Source organism: Gracilinanus agilis, chromosome 2 (genome assembly GCF_016433145.1).
Source record: "Gracilinanus agilis isolate LMUSP501 chromosome 2, AgileGrace, whole genome shotgun sequence".
NCBI lineage: Eukaryota > Metazoa > Chordata > Mammalia > Didelphimorphia > Didelphidae > Gracilinanus > Gracilinanus agilis.
This window is the reverse complement of record NC_058131.1, coordinates 621378246-621399075: the sequence shown is the minus strand read 5'-3', so window position 1 is coordinate 621399075 and position 20830 is coordinate 621378246. Positions and strand designations below refer to the sequence as shown.

Sequence of the window (20830 nt, the reverse complement as noted above, 5' to 3'; positions counted from 1 at the left end):
CTATCAAGTCATATTTGGAACAAAGAATTAAAAAAGAGAGAGAGAAAAAGCATTTCAGGAAATCTAACCAACACAGCAACCAAGTCTGACAATGAGTACGATGCTTTATATCCATTCTCTCCCATTTCTGTGAAGGAAGGGAAGTACATGCTCTCATCTCTTCTCTGAGGCCAGGCTTGTTCTGTATACTTATGCAGCATTCAATTTTGTGTTTGCACTCTTTGACTGATATTGTTCAAATCATTGTGTATATTATTTTCCTGGGTCTAGACAATCTTTTTTCAACTCTTCACATTTCATCAATCCACTATTTTAGTGCTCCCTAATAAAGCCCTATATTTCACTTTTCTTGTCTCATTTTCTATTCATTCAATGTTTTCTACCAACAATGTCTGAAACAAGTAATAGCCCAAGTCAGAATTTTGGCTCACAGAGGATGTACTCTAAGATTTAGTCTTCGAGAACATTTCATGTCTCAGTGAGATTATTGCCAGTATTAGGGAGTCAAACATTTTCTTGCAGAGTGTGCTAAAAAGACAAGACCCCTTCTCTTGAAACACTTATAATCTTGTATTTAATTTTATTTTGCCTATGTCTTTAATTTCATTGGTTAAACACACACGTACATGCAATTTTAAAAAAATAGATAGATCCACAGACTTAAATATTTGCATACAAGACCCACAGTTTAGCCAAACACATTTTGTTTTGCATTTTGCTTCCAAGTCTCTGCTATGTATTTCTGGGAGAGTGAAAAAAGGATGATGCTCTGGAGGAATGAAGGGGAGCCTCAAGGCAAGGAAGGTTAAAGGAAGAGCTGAGGAATACAGGATGAGTGAAAGAATCAGGACTGAAGAACCTAGAGAGATAGAAGAAGCTATAGTAACTGGTGGAAGGGAGCAGGGAATGGCTATTTGGGAATGAAAGGCAGGTTGTAGGGAGTAGGAAAGAAGCAAAAAAACCTTTTTATTATCAACTAGTTAATTCTCTGAACCTTAAAATCCATTGGCACATAGATTTTATTTTCAGATATATTTTCCTTTCTGATCCTGGTGTCTAGGATAACCCTCTTTTGGGATAAAATCCACTTCAGTATAAAAGTCAAAAGTCATTTCACCAGCTGCAATGCTTTTCTAAGCTAGTGTAGGTCCCAACAAAACATGTGAATGGAAAATGGAATTTGCTTTTATAATTTTTTCCCCTTCCAAGTATATGTATCAAGTTTTTTTTTCTATAAAACTAGCTGTATTGAATTAAGTTATACACTACTCTCTGGGGACACATTCTTCCAAACTACATTAAGCCACATCTGTAGCTCATTCACTTCATCCAACTCTGGGATTTGAGAGAAATATAGTAGAGATAACTATGTTCTTTTTTTGTCCAATACCGCATATAAACAGGTGTTATAAATGCTGCTGCTGCTGCTGACAAAGGTGAAATTACTTTCATACTCACATTTGTCCCGGAAGCAGTGGGAGAGAAAGTGGGATTTGACTGAGCAAAGGACCTTGTTGGAACCACAGCAAATGACGATCCAATATTTGAGGCAAAATCTAAAGGAATTACATAGGGCCAGTGGGGGAAAAAAAGAGACAGTCACATTGCTTTTAAATGTCAACTGCCTAAGACTAACAAGGGGGAAAAAGGATTTCTCTTAAAAAAACTTGCTAATGATCATCATGATTATTTCTCAATTTCTCTTGGAAACATTGATCACTCATATAAAGGTTACTTTTAAAAGAACACTGAAAATACTAATACATGAAATATAGAATTCATTTGGTCTTCCAAAGATTTTTAACTTTGTAAGATGGGATACAGGGAAAGTTATGGGGTTGAAAAATCTCAAACAAGGTGTCATCAGAAACCTGATTTCATATTTATGTTAGTAATTCTCTGGATATCTCTTACCTTCAGTCCCGGGTGTATTAAAAACAGCTGTGCTATTTGGTGAGGTGCACAGTGCTCCCTCTGCTGAGCCAACAACACATCGAATGCCCGCACTAAAAAAAAAATTAAGGGAAGAATTAAATATAAAAAAAGAACAAAAAGTTAGAAGAAAAAGAATATCTTTGCCTCAGCCTTGGCAGAGAGGTAAATGATTTTCTATCACACACAATTTGAAAGTTGGAAGGGTCTTCAGTGGCTATCTAATCCAACCCACAGGAACCCTGACCTTAATACATCTGACAAATAATCCAGCATATGCTTGAAGACTTTGAATAAGGGGGAGCCCACTACCTCCTGAGTCAAGCCATTCTCTTTCTGGACAGCTTTAATTTTTAGGAATGTCAGTGAAGTGAAGCGGTGGATACAGTGCTGTCCCTAGAATGAGGAGAACCTCCATTCAAATGTGGCCTCTGACACATACTAGCTGTGTGACCCTGGGTAAGTCATTTAATCATGTTTACGTCAGTTTCCTCATCTATAAAATGAGTTGGTGAAGGGACTGGCAAACCACTTCAGTATCTTTAACAAGAAAACCCCAAATGGGGTCATGAAGCATCAAAGATGACTGAACAACAACATTTTTATTTTTATCTTATTTTGCATATGTGTGTGTTTGTGGGAGTGATTTATTTTTGATTTTTGTAATTTGGGGGCTAAAGTTATGGGACTACTTATTTCTATCTTAATAATTCTAATTGACCTGGGGAACTTTTACATAGGGTAGGTACTTATATCTGGGAAGATAATTCCTTTTTCCTGTTTAAAAATGTTGGGCTTCTCTGGAACATTTTGGTCAATAAACAACAACATTTTTGGGAGTTTTCCTGACATTGAGCTTAGGTTTGCCTCTTTCTAGTCTACCTTTTGCTCACCCATTAGGGTCAAATTTTATTCCCTAGTTTGTATGACATTCCTTCAAATGCTTGAATGAATGTTTTCTTCTTCAGGCTAAGCATTATTACCCTCTGTCTTAAGTTCTACCGACTAATGATCATATGTAAAGCATTTTGCAAACCTTAATAAATATTAGCATCATTACTAACATATAACATGGACTCAATTCATGACTCTCATTGCCTTCCTCTGGACATGTCTTTATCTTATGCTTTGGTACCCAGAACTGAATATCATACTCCATATGTGGTCTAAGGCAGGTACAAAAGGCAATCACTTTTATTCTTAGAAGATATAATCCAAGATCACATTCATTTTGGGGGCTGCAGTATCACATGGGCCACTCATAACTTGAAGACTGCTATAAAAGCCCCAGATCTTTTTTAGGCAAATTGCTCTCTAACTATGATGTCAGCATTTTGTACATGTGATGTGGGAGAAATACACCCTAGTTTGTAGCAGCATCTCGTCCCATGAATGGGAGACTCAAACTCTGTTCAGTTCAGAAATAAGAAAATAATTTTATTTGAAGGAGAAGTGCTTTTTGGTGGTATAATAGCCTAATAGCTGGTGGAATAATCTAGGGGCTAATCAGGTAGCCTTAGTGCTGATGGATAAGCCCAGGGACTAGTAGGTTAGCCTCTCTGGAGCTGATAGAAGGGAGTAGCAGCTCCACAATAGGGTGGCAGCTTCCTCCAAGAAGTGAAGCTTTCTTCCTCTATGGATCAGGGTTGATGTATTTTGGGAGGTCTGGTAGTTTAGCATTTCCCTTTCCAAACTCAGGTGGGGGGAAATGTCATAGGGAATAAGGAGCATGCGCAAGATTGGAGACCTCAATGAGCACCACGTTCCTCCACTGTCCACCTTGTCATCATTTGTCAGGGAGAGGTTCAGAGTGGGAATATGGGAAGGGGACATGGTACACTGGAGGACCATTATAGGTAATTAATTATTTCTATGAACAATGTAAGCAATTAATAAAACAGAATGTGTACAAAGCTGATGCCTAGCATAGAATATTACCAATCTGGTACACAGCGTGTGTAACTCAACAATCTACAATTCATGTTTGATTAATGCTGAAACTGAAGTGTAGTTGATGTTTAACTAGTGTAACTAGTGAGAAATACAAGATTTTAGAGAATGAGGGTCTCGTTCCTATTACTACCCCCTTGCTCCCACTGCCAGCCCACATCACAGGTAAAACTGAATTCTTAAACTTAAACTTAAAACTTAAAATTTAAGTTACTAAAGTTAAGTTAACTAAAAAACTTAAACTTAAAAATTCTTAAAATTCTTTATGAGGCATTTATCTTTACACTGAATTTCATATTTTATTAGACTTGGACCAATGCTTTAGACTATCAAGATCTTTTCAGATTCTGACTTTGTTATCCAATGTATTAACTACTAGCTTTGTGTCGTCTGAAAAATGTTATATCATCTATGCTGGTCACTTATCCTCTGCCTGTTCCTCAACTATAAAATGGGGATAAATAATAGGACTTACCTCACAGGGTTCTTGTGAGCATCAAGACATTTTTGCTTAGCACAGTGCCTGGCACATAGTAGGTTCTGAATAAATACTTGTTCCCTTCTTTTCCTTTATCCATGTCATTGTTAAAAAATGTTAAATTATCCATGATTATGTACTGGTTCCTAGGGAGTGCTCTACAAAGTTGACTTGGAACCATTATGACTACTCTTTGAATCTGGCCAGTCAACTCAGATCTAACTATTTTATTGTCTAGTCCATTGCTCTCCATCTTCCTACAGAAATAATATGAGAAATTTTACCAAATGTTGCTAAAATCTAGGCAAATATATCTATAGTTGCCCTGATCTACCAGTTTAGAAATAAAAAATCAAAAGGTCTGGCATGAATAATATTTGATGAAAAAAATTTAAATGATAACAACTCTTAAATATGAACTCAAGCCACTAACTTGACAAAAACAAAGAAAAATGGCTTAATTCAGAGCTTGAAGGGCTATTGAAATAACATATCTTTATATATTGCTGGTAGAATTGAAAATGAGTGGAATCTTTTTGGATTCCTTCTGCTCCAATAGTCTAATTTTCAAAATACAACCTTAAAATGTTATTTAAATAAATCTCTTTTCAAATTTATTTGTAGTGTCACTATTTTGTGATTTAAAAAAACTGAAAGGAATTTAAATGGTTAACAAATTGGAAATGGCTGAATAAACTCTGCTATATTAATGCAAAGGAATACCATTATGTAATTAAGATGGATAAATGTGAGGAATATAAATTAAACAGAGAAAGATTACTATGAAATGGTGTGAAGGAAAGAAAGCAGAACCCATAATTAAGCCTTCACACTGATTAGTATGAGATAAATGAATATATGTGTATGTGTATATAATGGTTATGAATGGATGAAGACAGTGAATAAAGACATGAAAGCCATTTTTAATTTTAAAGAGCTATAAAGATAAGCTTGATTGGCTTTGTTTTTATTTAAAGATGAGTTTGTAATGAATAATTTATTTTTAAATGAAAAAGAAAAAGGAGACCTGCTAAAAGAAGAGACTTCAATATATGTATTCTTCAAGTCATCCACTACTGTCAGCAGAACTCACCTTTCAGAGAAGGTCATGCATTTCTGAGTGTGCATTTTCCCTTTGACATGCTGCTCCCAGTCCTAGGTCAGAAGAAGAAGATAAATGATCAAAGAGCACTCCAGCACATATTGAAGACAGATGAATAACAGTAGGAATTCCCATTTATGCTATATTTTATGGGTATTAAATGGTTTCCATACATTATTTCAATAGATCCTCATTCCAATACCATGAAAGTGGAATTATCCCCATTTTACAGATGAGAAAACTGAGCTGAAGTGAAGGTCTAAGGAGAGAATCTTAAAGATTCTATAGGATCCTCAAGGATATGCAAATACTTTCTGAGGAGACAACATATACACATAAGACTATATCCTAATTATGTACAAAATAAATACAAGGTCAATTGATGGGTGTAGTTACTAGTATTTGAAGGATCAGGAAAAACTTGGTATAGAAAGTGTTATTTCAAAGCCTATATCTGAAGGAAGTTCAGAATTCTAAGAGTCAGAGGTGAGGTGGGAAAGCATTCCTGGTGTAGGAGACAACCTCTGGAAAGGCAGGAAGATGAAAGAAAATTGAGCGTATGAAAGAGTGGAATAATGGATATAAATAAGGATGCTAAGGGAGATAAGGGCCAAGCAGATGAATGCCAAGCCAATAAATCTACTTGATTCTTGAGGTAATCAGGTGAGGTTTAATGAGCAGAGGAATGACATGGTCAGACAAGGTCACCAAACTTTCATGATGGATAGGGAAAAAGTTTGAGGGCAACAGACCGGGTGACATAAACCAAATGCCCTGCCCTTTTCTGCCTTACCTTTAGATCAAAGACTTTTTTATCACAGATGGTGCAAATGTGTGGCAGGTGGAGAGGTGTAATACCATGAAAGTCATTCAGCTCGTGAGCCTGGAGGGGCCTCACCGGCAGCACGGATTCCTCCTTCCCTCGCCTCTGGGTGCTGCTGAAACTCTGCTTCTTGTTGAAGGGAGTTGGGGTCGAAGGCCCAAACTTGGTGTCTGGTGTGGGTTCTTCTGGGTCATAGAGCTCATAGGACTGGCTAAGTGGTGGCCATTCCCACTGGTTATTTGATGCCGTGCCATGGAGCAAGGGATCGACTTCTCCTTTAGAACCACCCGTGGAAGATGTATTCATGTGCTGTTCTCCTGGGAATCCCAGGGACTGTCCTCCAGTCATGTGTTGCCCTTGGGAATTGGGCCCATAAAAGTCCTTGGGGAAGGTGGATTGGCCATCTTGCTTTGGATGCCCTGGATGACTACAATGACCCTCATAGGTTACCCCAACGGAGGGAGCACCCGATGTTGGCAGGAAGCTCGACTGCGTTTCAGCATCTGAACCATAGCCCTGAGTACCAGTACTTTTACCATACTCGTAGAACCCTGCCACAGCGGGAACAGGGCCAGTTTTGCTGATGCCCAAGACAACTGCTGGTTGAGTAGAAGTCTGAGATATGACTCCAGTAAAAGGATGCATCACCATGGCATTGGTAGCTTGATTGGGCAGGTTCATGGAGGGTCCCAGTCCCTGTCCTTGATTAGGAGGTGAAAATGTGATCCCCCTAGATGAAAACCTAGCATTGGGCATTACTGCTGGGTGCTGGGGTGCCCCAGCATGTCCATGTGGGGTGGTGATCACAGATGGATGTCTCAGTTGGTTGAAGAGGGGCTGAGACATAGCCACTTTGGAGAGGACTTGGTTCAAAACTGTGGCAGCTGCGGTGTTGCTGGTGACCGCTGACTGTGCCAATTTCAGCCGGTGGAGGGTCAGCTGGGCTTGCAGTTGGGCCAATTGAAGACTTGCGGGAGATGGAAGCAGAGGACCTGGATTACTGACAGAAAATGGGTTCTTGTCCAGAAGCTTGGCAGCACTGTAAAATACAAGTTTAAAATGGTTTTTAATGGTGAGAATCACTTACAAAAACCTCTACCTGATACAATCTCTGTCCTTGCACTCAAGACCTACAGACAGATTCTTGGTGTCAAAAGCATGCTTTCCACCCCAATATACCAACGTATCCATCAAGAAATTTCTGCAGAGAAGGAAAGATACATATGCTTAGCAAAGAAATGAATGGAGGGTGGTACAGGGTTACCCAGGACCCTTTCGGCATTCTGGCCAAATTAGACAACCCACCATTCCTGGTATTTTCTCATCTTTCTTTTCCCATTCCAGGTCTGTGCTCCTAGCATGATATGTGCCTATGAGGTAACGCACTGAACCTCTTCATCTGTGCCCGTTGAAATCCTTGACAACCTTAAATGGCTTTCTCAGGTACCAATTCATTTATGAAGCTTTCCCTGATCTCACCTGATGGAAGTGATAGCCTCCTCAGAAATGTCACAAGACTTTGTGCTGTGACAGACTTATAACATTCTGTTGTGTATTAAGCTGTAAGTTTCTTTAGGTTCAAGGACCATTTTTTTTTTGTCCTGTTACCTCTCTCAGGCCTTTACCATAATATCTTGTACCTAACAGTTACTCACAGTTCTGTGAAAATTATTCTGTGAATAATTTCTTTCCTATGTCTCCCATCTTTTCTTCCTTCCTTCCTTCCTTCTCTCTCTCTCCCTTCCTCCCTCTCTTCCTCCCTCTCTTCCTCCCTTTCTTTCTTTCTTTCTTTCTTTCTTTCTTTCTTTCTTTCTTTCTTTCTTTCTTTCTTTCTTTCTTTCTTTCTTTCTTTCTTTCTTTCTTTCTTCTTTCCTTCCTTTCTCTCTTTCTTTTTCTTTTTAAAAACCTTTGCCTTCAGCAATAAGGGCTAGGCAATGGGGAGTTAAGTGACTTGCCCAGGGTTACACAGCTGGGAAGTGTCTGAGACCAGATTTGAACCCCAGACCTCCTGTCTCCAGGTCTAGCTCTCTATCTACTGAGCCACCCAGGTGAGACACTCCCATCTTTTCTTAAGGATGACCCGTGGCAGATATGTCCTTTCTAATCTTTGTCATATGACCTATAGTAGTCTAGGTTTGTACTGAAAATTCAAAACTTGAATTTCAAAATTCAAAAATTCAAAACCAATATCACAATGTTTAATATACAGGATACACCATACAATAAGCAAAGCATACAACTAATGGGGGGGCAGGATCTAGAAGAAACAGATAATTTTATATGTTATACTTTAAACACCTTGAATCCTCCACTGCAGGAAAAGTTTGAGGGAGGACAGCTTTGCTTAGGGAGGTTCAGTATGTCAGTGAGACAAGTGCTTCTTTCTGTCTCTCTCATGATTTAAGTGTTCAGGGAGGGACGAGGAGAGGGGCAGGAGGTAGTCAGGAAAAGAGCTGGTACAGGATGTTAATAGCATACAACTTCCACTCTCCTCCTGAGTCATGTCTTCACAGCCCAGCTCCATTGTTTTGTTTGAAAGTGAATTCCCAGAACAGTTGGCACACCCATATTTAAATGCTGGTATAAAAACACATTTCAAAGTCAAACTTCTGGGCCATCTTCTCTCTTTACTTAGCAAATAATCAAGGGCTGATTATACCCAACTAAAGGGGCAGGCAGCAAATAGACAATACTCTTTCCCTCTAAGTGCAGAGCAGGTCAGCTGTATTTTAAGATGTCTGCTGGAGGGCCGACAAGGTTGAACATACCTTTGCTCTCCAGGGAGGTTGTCGTGGCATAAACTTAAGCTCAGGGGCAGCAGTTGGGGTTGAACAGGGACAAAAATGAAGAGGGAGTAGGGTTAGGAAGGTGCTAATTGCCTAAGTAGGTGAGAATATGAAAGGAAGCAAAGGATGGTCAAGGGGCTGGTGATAGACCCTTAATGCTGGCCAGTATTAAGTAGCTAAGCTTCGGAAGAGCAATTAGGCTTAACTGAAAACCCTTTCCATACAGCAGCCAAACCTCCCTACCCGGTTTGTCCAAAACACACCCTGTCCTCACTAACAAGGTGCTAATGAGGTGTCAATGGAGTTTCCACAACCAGAATGGAAAAGGAATTTTTTTCTGAGTACTTAGTTGGATTTTCCAAAAACACAAAACAAAACAATAAGACAATTTTGGGTAGTGTTTTCAGTCAGGGTTTTGGGAGTACAAGGGGAAGAGAAAATGCATACTTCTAAACAGTTATCTATACAAGGTTTATCTTTTCAACCCAATATAGACAACCATTTTTTTGAAAACTTGCAGGCTTGGCATAGGAAGCCAGTAATCCTGGAATCAGGCCCAGAATATACAGCTGGTGGTCAGTTTACCCTGAGATCTACCACAAATCAAGAAGAAAGACCTAATTGTCTGCCTACCATTGATAGGATGCTGCCATTTGCCAAACAAAATCTTAACTAACTTGATACCCAGTTGGAATGAAAGGTTATTTGCTCTTAACAATTAAAACTGAAAGGCTATTTCAAACAAAAAATATAGAGATGCCAAAAATAAGTAAGAATTTTAACAGCATTTTGAAGAGATCACTTTTCAAATGTCAGTATCTACCACTTCATCACAGGGCACTGGCATAAATACACTCCTATACATAAGCAAAAAATATGGGGTTGCTTCTGTGAAATGAATGAACATTCACAGCAATCCTTTCTGCTGTGCTGGAAAGGAGGGAAAAGGCCCTCAGATGTGTCATCTAACAACAAATAATCTAATAATAAAGTGACACTGAGTTCCTATTCTTCGGGCTCCAGGTAGAGGTGAAATCCTAATAATCAAAAGTCTCTGGCTTCTGATGGCTCACTAGCTTAGGAAAATAGCATTATTAGTCAATGTGGTTCAGGGAGAGTCATTTTTCATACCATCCATTTTAGCATTGGTATTCAGGCTCTCAAGGTTAGAAATTAATCTAGCATGAAATAACTTCTCGGTGAAGTAAGAAACATTCCCAACTGCAACAGCCTGTAAGAGGAATGACATATGTACTGCCCCAATAAAGGTGACTTGAAGAATGGAGACAATACCAGGGTCAAGGGAAATCAGAGACTTGTAAGCTGTCTCGTGTATACAATAGAATACAAGCCAGTCATGAGATACAAGAATGTTAGCCCCAGAAAGACTTTATACTTTGGTTAGTCCAACAACTTATTTTACCCACAGAAGGAGAGGGACTTTCTCTAGATCATACAACTAGTTAATGGTAGAGCCTAGACTAGAACCAATATATCTACTCTAAAGTTTTGCATAAGATAAGACACTATTTCCAAGGGGCAAATGAATTTAGGAGGTAAAATATCTTTTTTGAATTTTTTGGAGAGGAGAGAGGAAGATGGGTTGAATGTTGACAAAATTTGGGTCCCTGAAGAAGAGAGGTGCTTTGCAAAAGGCATTCCTTCTTATAAATCACTGGGAGACACGAGCCATTGAAGACTCAACTGGAGCAATGTCTTTACTAGCACAAAGACCTGGTTCTTTTCTGAAAGCTAAGCAAGTCTATTTCTCTTTAAAAGTCTGCTTGCCTTTATTATCTGGGGCAGTGGCCCCCCTGAAGTATCTTTTCATTGTTATTACCTGGACTCAGTCATAGTCTTTGCTTTGTTATTGTACCCCTACCCCAACCCTAAGAAGCAAGTGGTGAAAATGGCATCCTGTTGTCCTTGATTTCTAATTGGGAAGGATTAGGGAATTGGAAATGGTTAGGATTTCTGGTATTTTTCCTCCCTCCCTGCCCCCAATTGCCTGCAAAACCTATTGTGCATGGTATGCATGTGTTCTGTTACGACTGATCCAAGTTTATATTTGATCTAGGGAAGGAGACAAAAGAGTTATTTATATAACCTAGAGAACTGGGCAATCAAATAGAAAGCTTATTATATGGCTCCTAGAGAATTATATGTAAGTGAAGTGCTTAAACATGCACTATGGGAGAAATTATAGATACATCATTCTGATTCATTTCAGCCCCTAGAAAGTGCACTGCCTCAGGGCTGAGATTTAATTTTTAGTTGTTAATCTACCATGCAGTGAACACATATTGCATGATTAGATAAACTTGATTCTTGCCATCTTTAACACTTTGGGATCTCTCTTTTTTTAAAGGAACATAAAATAAGCAATCCATAGTCTGAAAATAAAATTTAAAGGACAAGTAGTTGTACTTATCACATCCAGAGATTTAGGAAATGAAATGTTGCCCATAATTTAATTCCATTGTGTTAAAAAAAGATATATAACAGGAAGGACTTGACAGCCCTTTCTAACAACTGGTTTAAAAAGCCATCTTACATTTTATTCTGAGACCTAAATAAGATGCTGTGATGGACCCAAGGTTTTGTATAAAATGTCCTTCTTTCAGGTCTTGCTGGTAAGAATCATGTTAGATTATTATTACTTTAATAGAAGGAGTATGTAGGTGGTATGGTGGATTGAGTGCTGGCCCTAGAATCAAATCTAATCTCAGATACTTATTAACTGTGTGACCTTGGGCAAGTCATTTGCTTAACCCTGTTAGCTTCACTTTCTTCATATGTAATATGAACCGGAGAAGGAAATGATAAACCACTCGAGTATCTTTGCTAAGAAATCCCAAATGGAGTCACAAAATATACGACCTGACTAATTGACTAAACAGCAATACCACTTTAATAAAAAGAGAAAGACCTCATTCTGGGCAACTGAAAAGCAGTATATGCTAGCTAGTACACCATTTCTTAATAGGGTTCCTAAGACCCTTGCGGAGGAGTCCATGAGATCTAAACTATTTTCACAATGATATTAAGACATTATTTGCATAATAAAGTACTCTACCCCTTTCCAATTACATGTCTGTGGGAGGCTGGATTTTCTTCATGTAGTTAAACAAAACAACATATCCTAACAGATTGAATGCAGAAGCAGAAAGAATCCAACTGTCTTAAAAAATATTTAAAACAGTGCCATTCTTCTCACAAAATTGTTTGGAAACTACAATTATTTTTTCACAAAAATGTCATTATATTAGTATGTGATAATGCATTGTTAAATTATACATTTAGATAGATTTATAAATTATTAAAATATATTTTAAATGAATTAACAAATCAACATTAAAAATATATCAATTTTATTTTCTAACATAGTAAATATCAATAGATATAACGTACATTAATGAAAATTCTTTGAGGGGATCTTCAATAATTTTTAAGAATGCAAAAGGATCCAGAGACCAAAAAGTCTGAGAACTACTAATCTAACAGAAAAAATATTACTTCTGGACTCAAGAGACCTGGATTCTAGTCCTAGCTCTAATACTAACTGGCTGTGTAACCATGGGCAAGTTGTTTTCTCTCTGAGGAATTGGATTGGATGATCTCTAGGATCCCTTCTGGTTTCAGCATTCACTTTTACTCTGCCAAACAACAGGAACTTCCCTCACAAATCTACAGTTTTCCATGGATGTTGAATCATTTTTCAGACTCTTCATAACTCCATTTGGGGTTTTCTTGGCAAAGATACTAGAGTGGTTTCTATTTTCTTCTCCAGCTCATTTACAGATGAAGAAACTGAGGCAAATGGGGTTAAGAGATTTGTCCAGAGTCACACAGCTAATAAGTGCCTGAGACCAGATTGGAAATTAGGAAGATAAGTCTTCCTGACTCCAGGTCCAGAACTCTATCCATTATAACACTTTACTGATAGCAAATCAGTTCAAAGAAATTTAAATGTTTTAAGTTATAAATAAAAAAGTTTTTGCCAAAAATGAGTTGAGAATTACTGTTACTTAGACCACACGAGCTAGGCACTAGTTAGGTAGCTTAATTCCTGCTGCTATAACTGAGCTGTCCAGAGGAATCCTGACCCACTGTGGCTCTGCCTGTCATACAGGTATCTGCAGTATATAACTGGACTCCTGGATTAGGAGTGTCATGCCATTAAGGAGAGTGATGAAAAGGCTAAACAGAAAACCTGTTCAGGAATACCACTGTAAGAATCTGTTGACCAGAGAGCCACTGCTTTCTTGGAGTCTCAGAAACAGATTTCACTTACATCCTGTACCCCATTCCTGTATGGAACCCCCAAAGGATAAAATTACAAGAATTACTTGTGTGACTTAGAAAATATCAGCCAGGGGAGGCTGATAGAGGCTGGTAAATGACGCTTGCACATGTCCCAGAAAACTTTCATGGGGCATGCACAGAATCCTGTTTGTTTAGAGAATGATGGGAAAAATGCTATTTCCAATCATTTTTGCCAAGGTCCACATGGACTGGCCCAAAGCCCAAAGACTTTCTGTACACCGATAGCTAATATAGCTTTATGTACATTGATAGCTAATTCTATAGGAAAGGTCATAGTAACAATAACAAACAGAATTTTTCTCTTTAGGATGAAAATGGCCTTAGAGGGAAGTTACATGGGTAAGTGAAAGTTCAGAAGGAATTTCAGAAACTGAAACTACATGTGGTGCTGGAACAAATATTTCACTTGTCAGAAAACTTACCCTAGGCATGCAATGACATTTATCACCTAGTATCACTTATAACTCAGGCCATTGCCATAGCAAAAATTGAATTATAAAGCACATCCCTAAGGCTAAAAGAGACTGGACTGGAAACATTTCAATTAGATAGGACATCTTCAAGGGTAACTAATCTCTTTTTGTGTTTTGGAGCCCTTTGGAAGTTTGATGGAGTCCCTAGAGCTTTTAGCAGAATAACATTTTTAAATGAATAAAATAAAATACATAGGATTACAAAGAAAACAACTGATATTGGAATATAATCTATCTATCTGTACATATACATATGTATATATTTAAACAAGTTCAAAGATCTCTGTTCTAAAAGGGGTAGTCCCATTCAGGGATTCCATTTCACTTTGTCAGTCAACTAGATTGAACTCTCTTCCAAAACACCAAATGGCAAATTCACCATTTTCTAATTCTTCTTGGGTTAGGTACAAATTGAATTCAACTTAAAAAAAAACACCCCACATTTATTAAGTACCTACTTGTCAAGGTCACTGCTTGGCACAGAGAATAAATACCTCGTTGGAAAAAAAAACACAGCCTTGCCTTCAAAGAGTTTACAATCTATCAATGTAAAATGTATTTGAAGGCAAAGTTCACGATCATCTAAGCATATTACAGATTCATTCACTATTGGGTTGGGAGCTTTATAATGATATCAACTCAAATATGCCAAAGAACACATGGACACCGAAATTTTGCTTTCCAAATGCCTACAACAAATGGAATAGTTTCTATTTGCTCCATCTGCTAGGATGTAAATTCTTCCGGGGCACAGAAAACATCTAAACTGTTTGTTGCAGTTATCATGGTGATTAAGACCCTACCATGTAGTTATGGGATCTGCTACTTGATGCTGAGAGTACAATGATAATCTTATGTCTAAAGTTCAAAATCTGGTTAATATTATAGAATCATCAAATGTTATATTCAGAACAGAATTCAAATCATGTACTCCAAACCCTACTTTTTCCCAAGGAGGTACATTAAGGCCAGAGAGTTTATGTGTCTTGGGTAAGGCCTGGCTAGATAATGGCAGACCAAAAAAGTTGAGGCTAAACCTCAGATATTCTGGCTCTTTACAACACTGCCTCATTCATGTTCACCAGATAAGGCTTTCAAAAAAAGAGGATTTCTCATTGACCAAGATTAGAGAAGTTTCATCTACATACAAAATTCTAGCAATGACTGGTTTTTAATGGACTGATTCACTGAGACCAAGGTTACCCATTTCTTTTTGATTTTCCAAGATTTAGCACTGATCTGACTTCACTGACTAATCTTGAGACAGATGAATCTCAGAGCATTGTTTGACTTTGGACATGTTATGGTTGAGAGGCAGCACAGGGAGTGAGTGGTTAGAAAAGAAACCACCACCCTTGGAGTAACCTTGGAAAATCACTCTGTGCCTTAGTTTATACTCAGCTGTAAAGTGGGGAATAGCATCTATCCCAAAGGGTTGCTGGGAAAATCAAATAAGATAATGTACGCAAAGTGCTTTGCAAACTTAAAGCAGCATAAAAATAAAAATTATTGTCATTTGAGGGTTCATTATATCACCCTGGCACAACTGAGGAACAATTCATTTTTGAAGAGCATAAATATCCTTGTTGTCTGATTCGTGTTCATAGCTAAAACATTCTGGGTTGATGAGTTATCTCTTTCCTGAGCCCAATCACCTGGCACTTTTATCAATTTTGTTCAGTACCTACTTTCTGTAGATGGCTCTTCTCACTCAGTTCCTAGAACCATGTTTGTGCATCTGACAAGTTAGGCTAAGAGTTTTTTGTTATTTGGAATTTATTTGATAGTAGGGTACACCAAGGTATATAAAAGGAAACTGATAACTTAATGAACAAAATCAGAAAATAAATACCTTACTTCTCAAGTCAGAATTGGCCAAACTAGAAGAAAAGAAAAAACTTAATAATTCAATTCAAACATTTATCAAGAACTTTCTGTGTGCAATTAGGAAGCATACAGTCAATGCTCCGTATCTAACGGGAACACAAATAAAAATTACCTTGAGTGTAAAACCATTTAACAAGAACCTCAGAATATGGTTTAAAATGTTTGTTTTTGCATATTGAAGGACAATCTTTTCATTCCAGAAATATATTTAATAAGACTATGTGAAATAGGGAGGGAGAGTGGGAAAATGGCTAATAGTAGTAGTTTAGGAAAAAACTGTACTTGAAATCAAGAGTTCAAGTCCCAAATTTTGCCAGTTATTAGTTGTGTCACCTTGAACAAGTCACTTCACAGTCTCTTTTCCTCATCCATAAAATAAGAGGCTGAGATAAAAAAGCTAAGTGGCTCAGTGGATAGAGAGCCAGGCTTAGAAATGAAAGGTCCTCAGTTTAAATCTGATCTCAGACACTTCTTAGGTATGAGCAAGTCACTTGACCCCCATTGCCTAGCCCTTACCAGTCTTCTGCCTTGGAACTAATACGCAGTATTAATTCTAAGGTGGAAAGTAAGGGTTTAAAAAAGAAAAGAAAAAAGAAGCAATACAGTATTTTTAATAGAGTGATGGACTTCGAGGTAGAAGGATCTGGGTTCAAATGTGAACTCAGATGTTTATTGGCTGTGTATCCTTGGCCAAGTCACATAACCTCTCCAAGCCTCTGTTTACCAGTTTGTAAAATAAGGCTCACCATCCCTGAGTCATTTAATTCACAGGGTTGTGATGATCAAACAAGAAAATAAATGTAAACTTCTTTGTGGCCCTAGGTGTGTAAATAGCAGTTCTTGTAATCCTGTGAGCACTCACTCTCACTTGGAACACTACTGAGAAGCAACATGATAAAGCAAAAAGAACACTTGCATAGCACTCAGGAGACGTGGTACTAGGATAGGAGGAAGGGAGAACAAACATTTGTTAAGTGCCTACTATGTGCTATGCTCTGTGCCAAGTGCTTTATAAATATTATCTTATTTCATCCTCAAAACAATCCTGTGAGGTAAGCACTATTACTGGGGTAGCTGGGTTGCTCAGTGGCTAGAGTGCCAGGCTTGGAGTCAGGAATACTCATCCTCCTGAGTTCAAATCTGGCCCCAGACACTTACTAGCTGTGTGACCCTGGGGAAGTCACTCAATTCTGCTTGCCTCACTTTCCTCATCTGTAAAATGAGCTGGAGAAGCAAATGGAAAACCACTCCAGTATCTTTGTCAAGAAAATCCCAAAAGGGTTTGTGATGAGTTGGACACAAATAAAACAACCAAACAGCAACAAAGGTACTATTATTATCTCTATTCTACAAGTGTGGAATCAGACAGACTTGCCAAGTCACATAGATAATTAAGTATCTAAAGTGGGATTTGAATTCAGGTCTTCCTGACTCCAGGCACAGCACTCAATCCACTGTAGCACTGAGCTCCTTCAGGGAAGTATAGAATAAGATATGGCTCTATCTTAACTCTAACCCCATGAAGAAAATGAAAGGAAAGGTCCCCATGTTTTTTGTTTTGTTTTGTTTTGTTAGATTCTAAAAGTGGAGATTACACACTTAAATGCATTTTCTGCATTTTAAAGTACAAATATGCATGTAAACTGCTTTTCTTGCAAACAGTAAGTTCCTTGAAGGCAGAGCCCATTTCTTTATCATCTTTTATCCCTAGGGCTTAGCACAATACCTGGAACATAACAGATGCTTAATAAATGCTTAATGATTGATTGAATTGTCACAGGGAATAGGATATTTAGCTTTCACATCTCTGAACCATCTCCAATAGATTCAGTTACAGAGTTCAATTCAATTTAAATTGAAATAAAAATTTAAATGGATTTTAGAAGTTAAAAGAGATACTTCTAGGTTGACAGAAAGCATGGATAACTGGAGAACTATGCCAATGATAAGAGTATCACAGTGATAAGAACATTACCTCAATGAAGCCCTGAAATATAAAATGTATACATACCTATTACAATAAGTTTAGTGGCTAAAAACCTAGTCATTTCTTCTTAACATGGTAATATTTTAACCAAAGTGTTTTGTCCCTTTACTACTGAAATTCATTTAAACCATCTACAAAAGTGGGAAAGAGCTGTGGTCTGCACTGGTGAAAGAATGGAATTATATCTCTTCTGAACATAAACTTTAGGCACATACTATAAATTCTTGTCAAACTAAATGTCCATTTTGACAAGAAATAGAAAAAGAACTAGATTGGAATCTGAGAGATACGGGTTTTGGTCCTGGTTTTATTGTTAACTAGTTATATGACTACCTAACCTCTCTCAATTTCCTTTTCTGTAAAATAAAAGTGGACTATTGCTATGCAAGATCCCTTTCAGTTTTGTGATTCTCTAACATTCTTTGCCGGTAGTAATGTAATTTTTTCAATCTTTGTATTATTCGTATTAGATAGATATGCAAATAACATAGAGACATGAATTTAAGCAAGTAAAAAGTCCTAACTTTTAATCAGTGAAAGCATTATAAAATTTGAACTTTATTATCAATCTATCTAAATTTTAAAAACAGGGGTTTTCTTTTCTTTCCCTAGCAGTTCCAAATATTATGTTTATGAACATATGTGATTCATCTAGGGAATGTAGTGCTTTAAGAAATTCAACTTTGCTCCTTAGTATTAGGCTGCCTGGATCCAAGCATTCAGATCTCATCCAACCCTAGCAGTACTTTTCTGATTATTTGAGTCAGCCTAAAAAGCATAAGGCTTTTTTCTCCCAGTTAAGATCATGTCTCTGTTCATATTGAGCTTTAAAAAAAGACAGAGAAGCAAGATAAGTATAGGTTCCCCATCACTAGAGTTAATCAAACAAAGCTCAGCTGATTATTTGCTGGGGTATGTTAAGAGGTGAGGAGTTGGTTCTTCTTCCAGTTAGACTAGCTGGCTTCTAAGGTCCCTTCTAACTAAGATTCTGAGATTTTGTCTGCTTGAAATGAAAATGTTTCATTTCAACCCTCTGATTAAAAGGGAATAAGACTTGAATTCAAAATTTCTTTGAAAGAGCAAAAACTCTGAAATGAAAGGAGCTGAAGTTTCTTGGCCACTAACTTTTAAAAAATTGTCACAACAAGCAAAATATGCTTGTTCTAAAGCCTGTGGCATCTTGGGTTACATATGGAACAGGCTACTATTGACTTTTCTTTCCGTAATCTTTAGAAAAAAAACCCAACAAAAATCAGCAGTTCTATATGAGCTACAGAAGCAAGATAGCATGCTTTCTTTCAACACTGCTCAGACAAGTTATACCAGTTGATCAACCGGACCATCTAGATTAAACACGTACACGGGCCATTCCATTTAATTTCTTGGGGGTATGGGGAAATAACCACAAACCCAACTTGTGGTAAAAATCCAAGCAGACCAAGACCAACCATGGCAGAGTACCGAAAATAATAGCTAAATTTGATGGACAATTTTACACTGTTAACTATTTTTTGGCTTTCTCTTCTGCTGACTCCATCCATTGCTAATTAGAAGGAGTCAGGAACTGACATGTACTGGGATCACTATGGTAAAATTGATTAGCATATTATTATGGAAAATAAGGAAGTAATTTTGTTGGAAATATCAAATTCCACAAAATCATACGTAGCAGCTGTTTAGTATGTGTAAGGGTGGGAAGGAGTGTGTGAAAAATTAACCCCATCCTTCACAGTTATCTGACATCTCTGAAAAGACATGAAAGAAAGATCTCCAAGAAAACACAAACCGCAACTGATAGGCAAAGTTGTAAAACAGCATTATTTCTGGTAAAAATTATTCCCATGGTTTATGTTCTACGAACAGCCATTTTAAAAGTGTGGATTTATTTTTTACATGTTTGCAAGCAGGCAGTAAGTGCTACTACGGTATATGTTGAAGCTGTTTATTGAAGTGAAAGAAGAAATGAGGTGAGTCATACTGTGCTGTAGCCTTCTCCAGCTCATTACATTCATGTAAAAATATGTCCCCAAAATCTCACCTTAGGATTTAAACATTTGCTGCTTTCTTGGGGACAAGTCTAAAAATTCTACTTTTGAAATCTAGCTTAAAATTTAATTTCGAGTTTTCTAATGGTGGTAAAGTAGCGCGTTAGGGCTACTTAGTAAAATTCTGTGTCATTTCAAACATTCTCCCTTCTTGGAAAGATTCTTCCTTCACCAATTCTGGGACTTCTTCCACTTCAAATGTAATCTAACTCTTCATTTTACAGAAATGGAGCATTTTGTACGTTTAGTGTATTTCAAAAATCCTGCCTTTCATTTTCTGTCGCTCAAATATTCCAAAAACGCAAAAATTTTTCAATCCTGAGAACATCTCCAATTCTAGATGTTTTCCTTTCCAATGCCTAGGTCCTCAGTGTTCTTGGGAAATACCCTGTAGCCAAATGTTTCTTTTAAAAAATGATCTGATCACTCATAAATAAAAGTAGTATCTAGACTCGCTAAACCAAAAAGAGGGGGAATGTTATTTTCACCCTGGAAATGAAGTGAGAAAAGCTAAATGATCATGGTCACATGTCAGCTTGCTGGTGCTGGTAATTTGAAAAAAATATATATAATCGGGTGACAGGAGAAGAAAGGAAAACAGACAAATTGTGTATGCATGCACAAAATCCTACCAATGGGAACTTTGTCAGGAGGGCCGTGTGTACTAGTGAAATGTGAAGAAAATGATCCATTTCTCCCTTGCATGGGGGAAGACAAGGATGACATCATGCAACCTTACCTTTCTGAAAAATATCAGGGTGCCAGGCACTGAGCTCTGACCTGTAGGGACTGGAGCCGCGGGTCATTTTGGGTGGTGGTATTGCGAATGTGCCTCCCTAGGAAATTCCAATGACATTCTACCAGCTTTCTGCATGCCGATTATTTACAAGCTTCCTCTTACAAAGTCACAAGTTTGGGAGTCGAAAGGAGGAGGAGGAAAGAGGGGAGAGAGAGAGAGAGAGAGAGAGAGAGAGAGAGAGAGAGAGAGAGAGAGAGAGAGAGAGAGAGAGAGAGAATAGAAGGGAGAGAGAGAGAAAGAAA

At 37.7% G+C, this 20830-nt stretch overlaps 1 protein-coding gene across 1 annotated transcript in view; it reads right to left on the bottom strand.

Moving 5' to 3' along the window:
* Positions 1 to 20830, bottom strand: part of RBM20 (RNA binding motif protein 20) — a 237147-nt gene that overhangs the window by 51655 nt on the left and 164662 nt on the right. Inside the window, exons 2-5 of the mRNA XM_044662571.1 lie at positions 6256 to 7324; positions 5454 to 5515; positions 1915 to 2006; positions 1459 to 1556 (exon numbers count right to left, since the gene is read on the bottom strand). Coding sequence (XP_044518506.1) covers positions 1459 to 1556; positions 1915 to 2006; positions 5454 to 5515; positions 6256 to 7324 — 1321 coding nt within the window. The remainder of the gene's footprint in view (positions 1 to 1458; positions 1557 to 1914; positions 2007 to 5453; positions 5516 to 6255; positions 7325 to 20830) is intronic.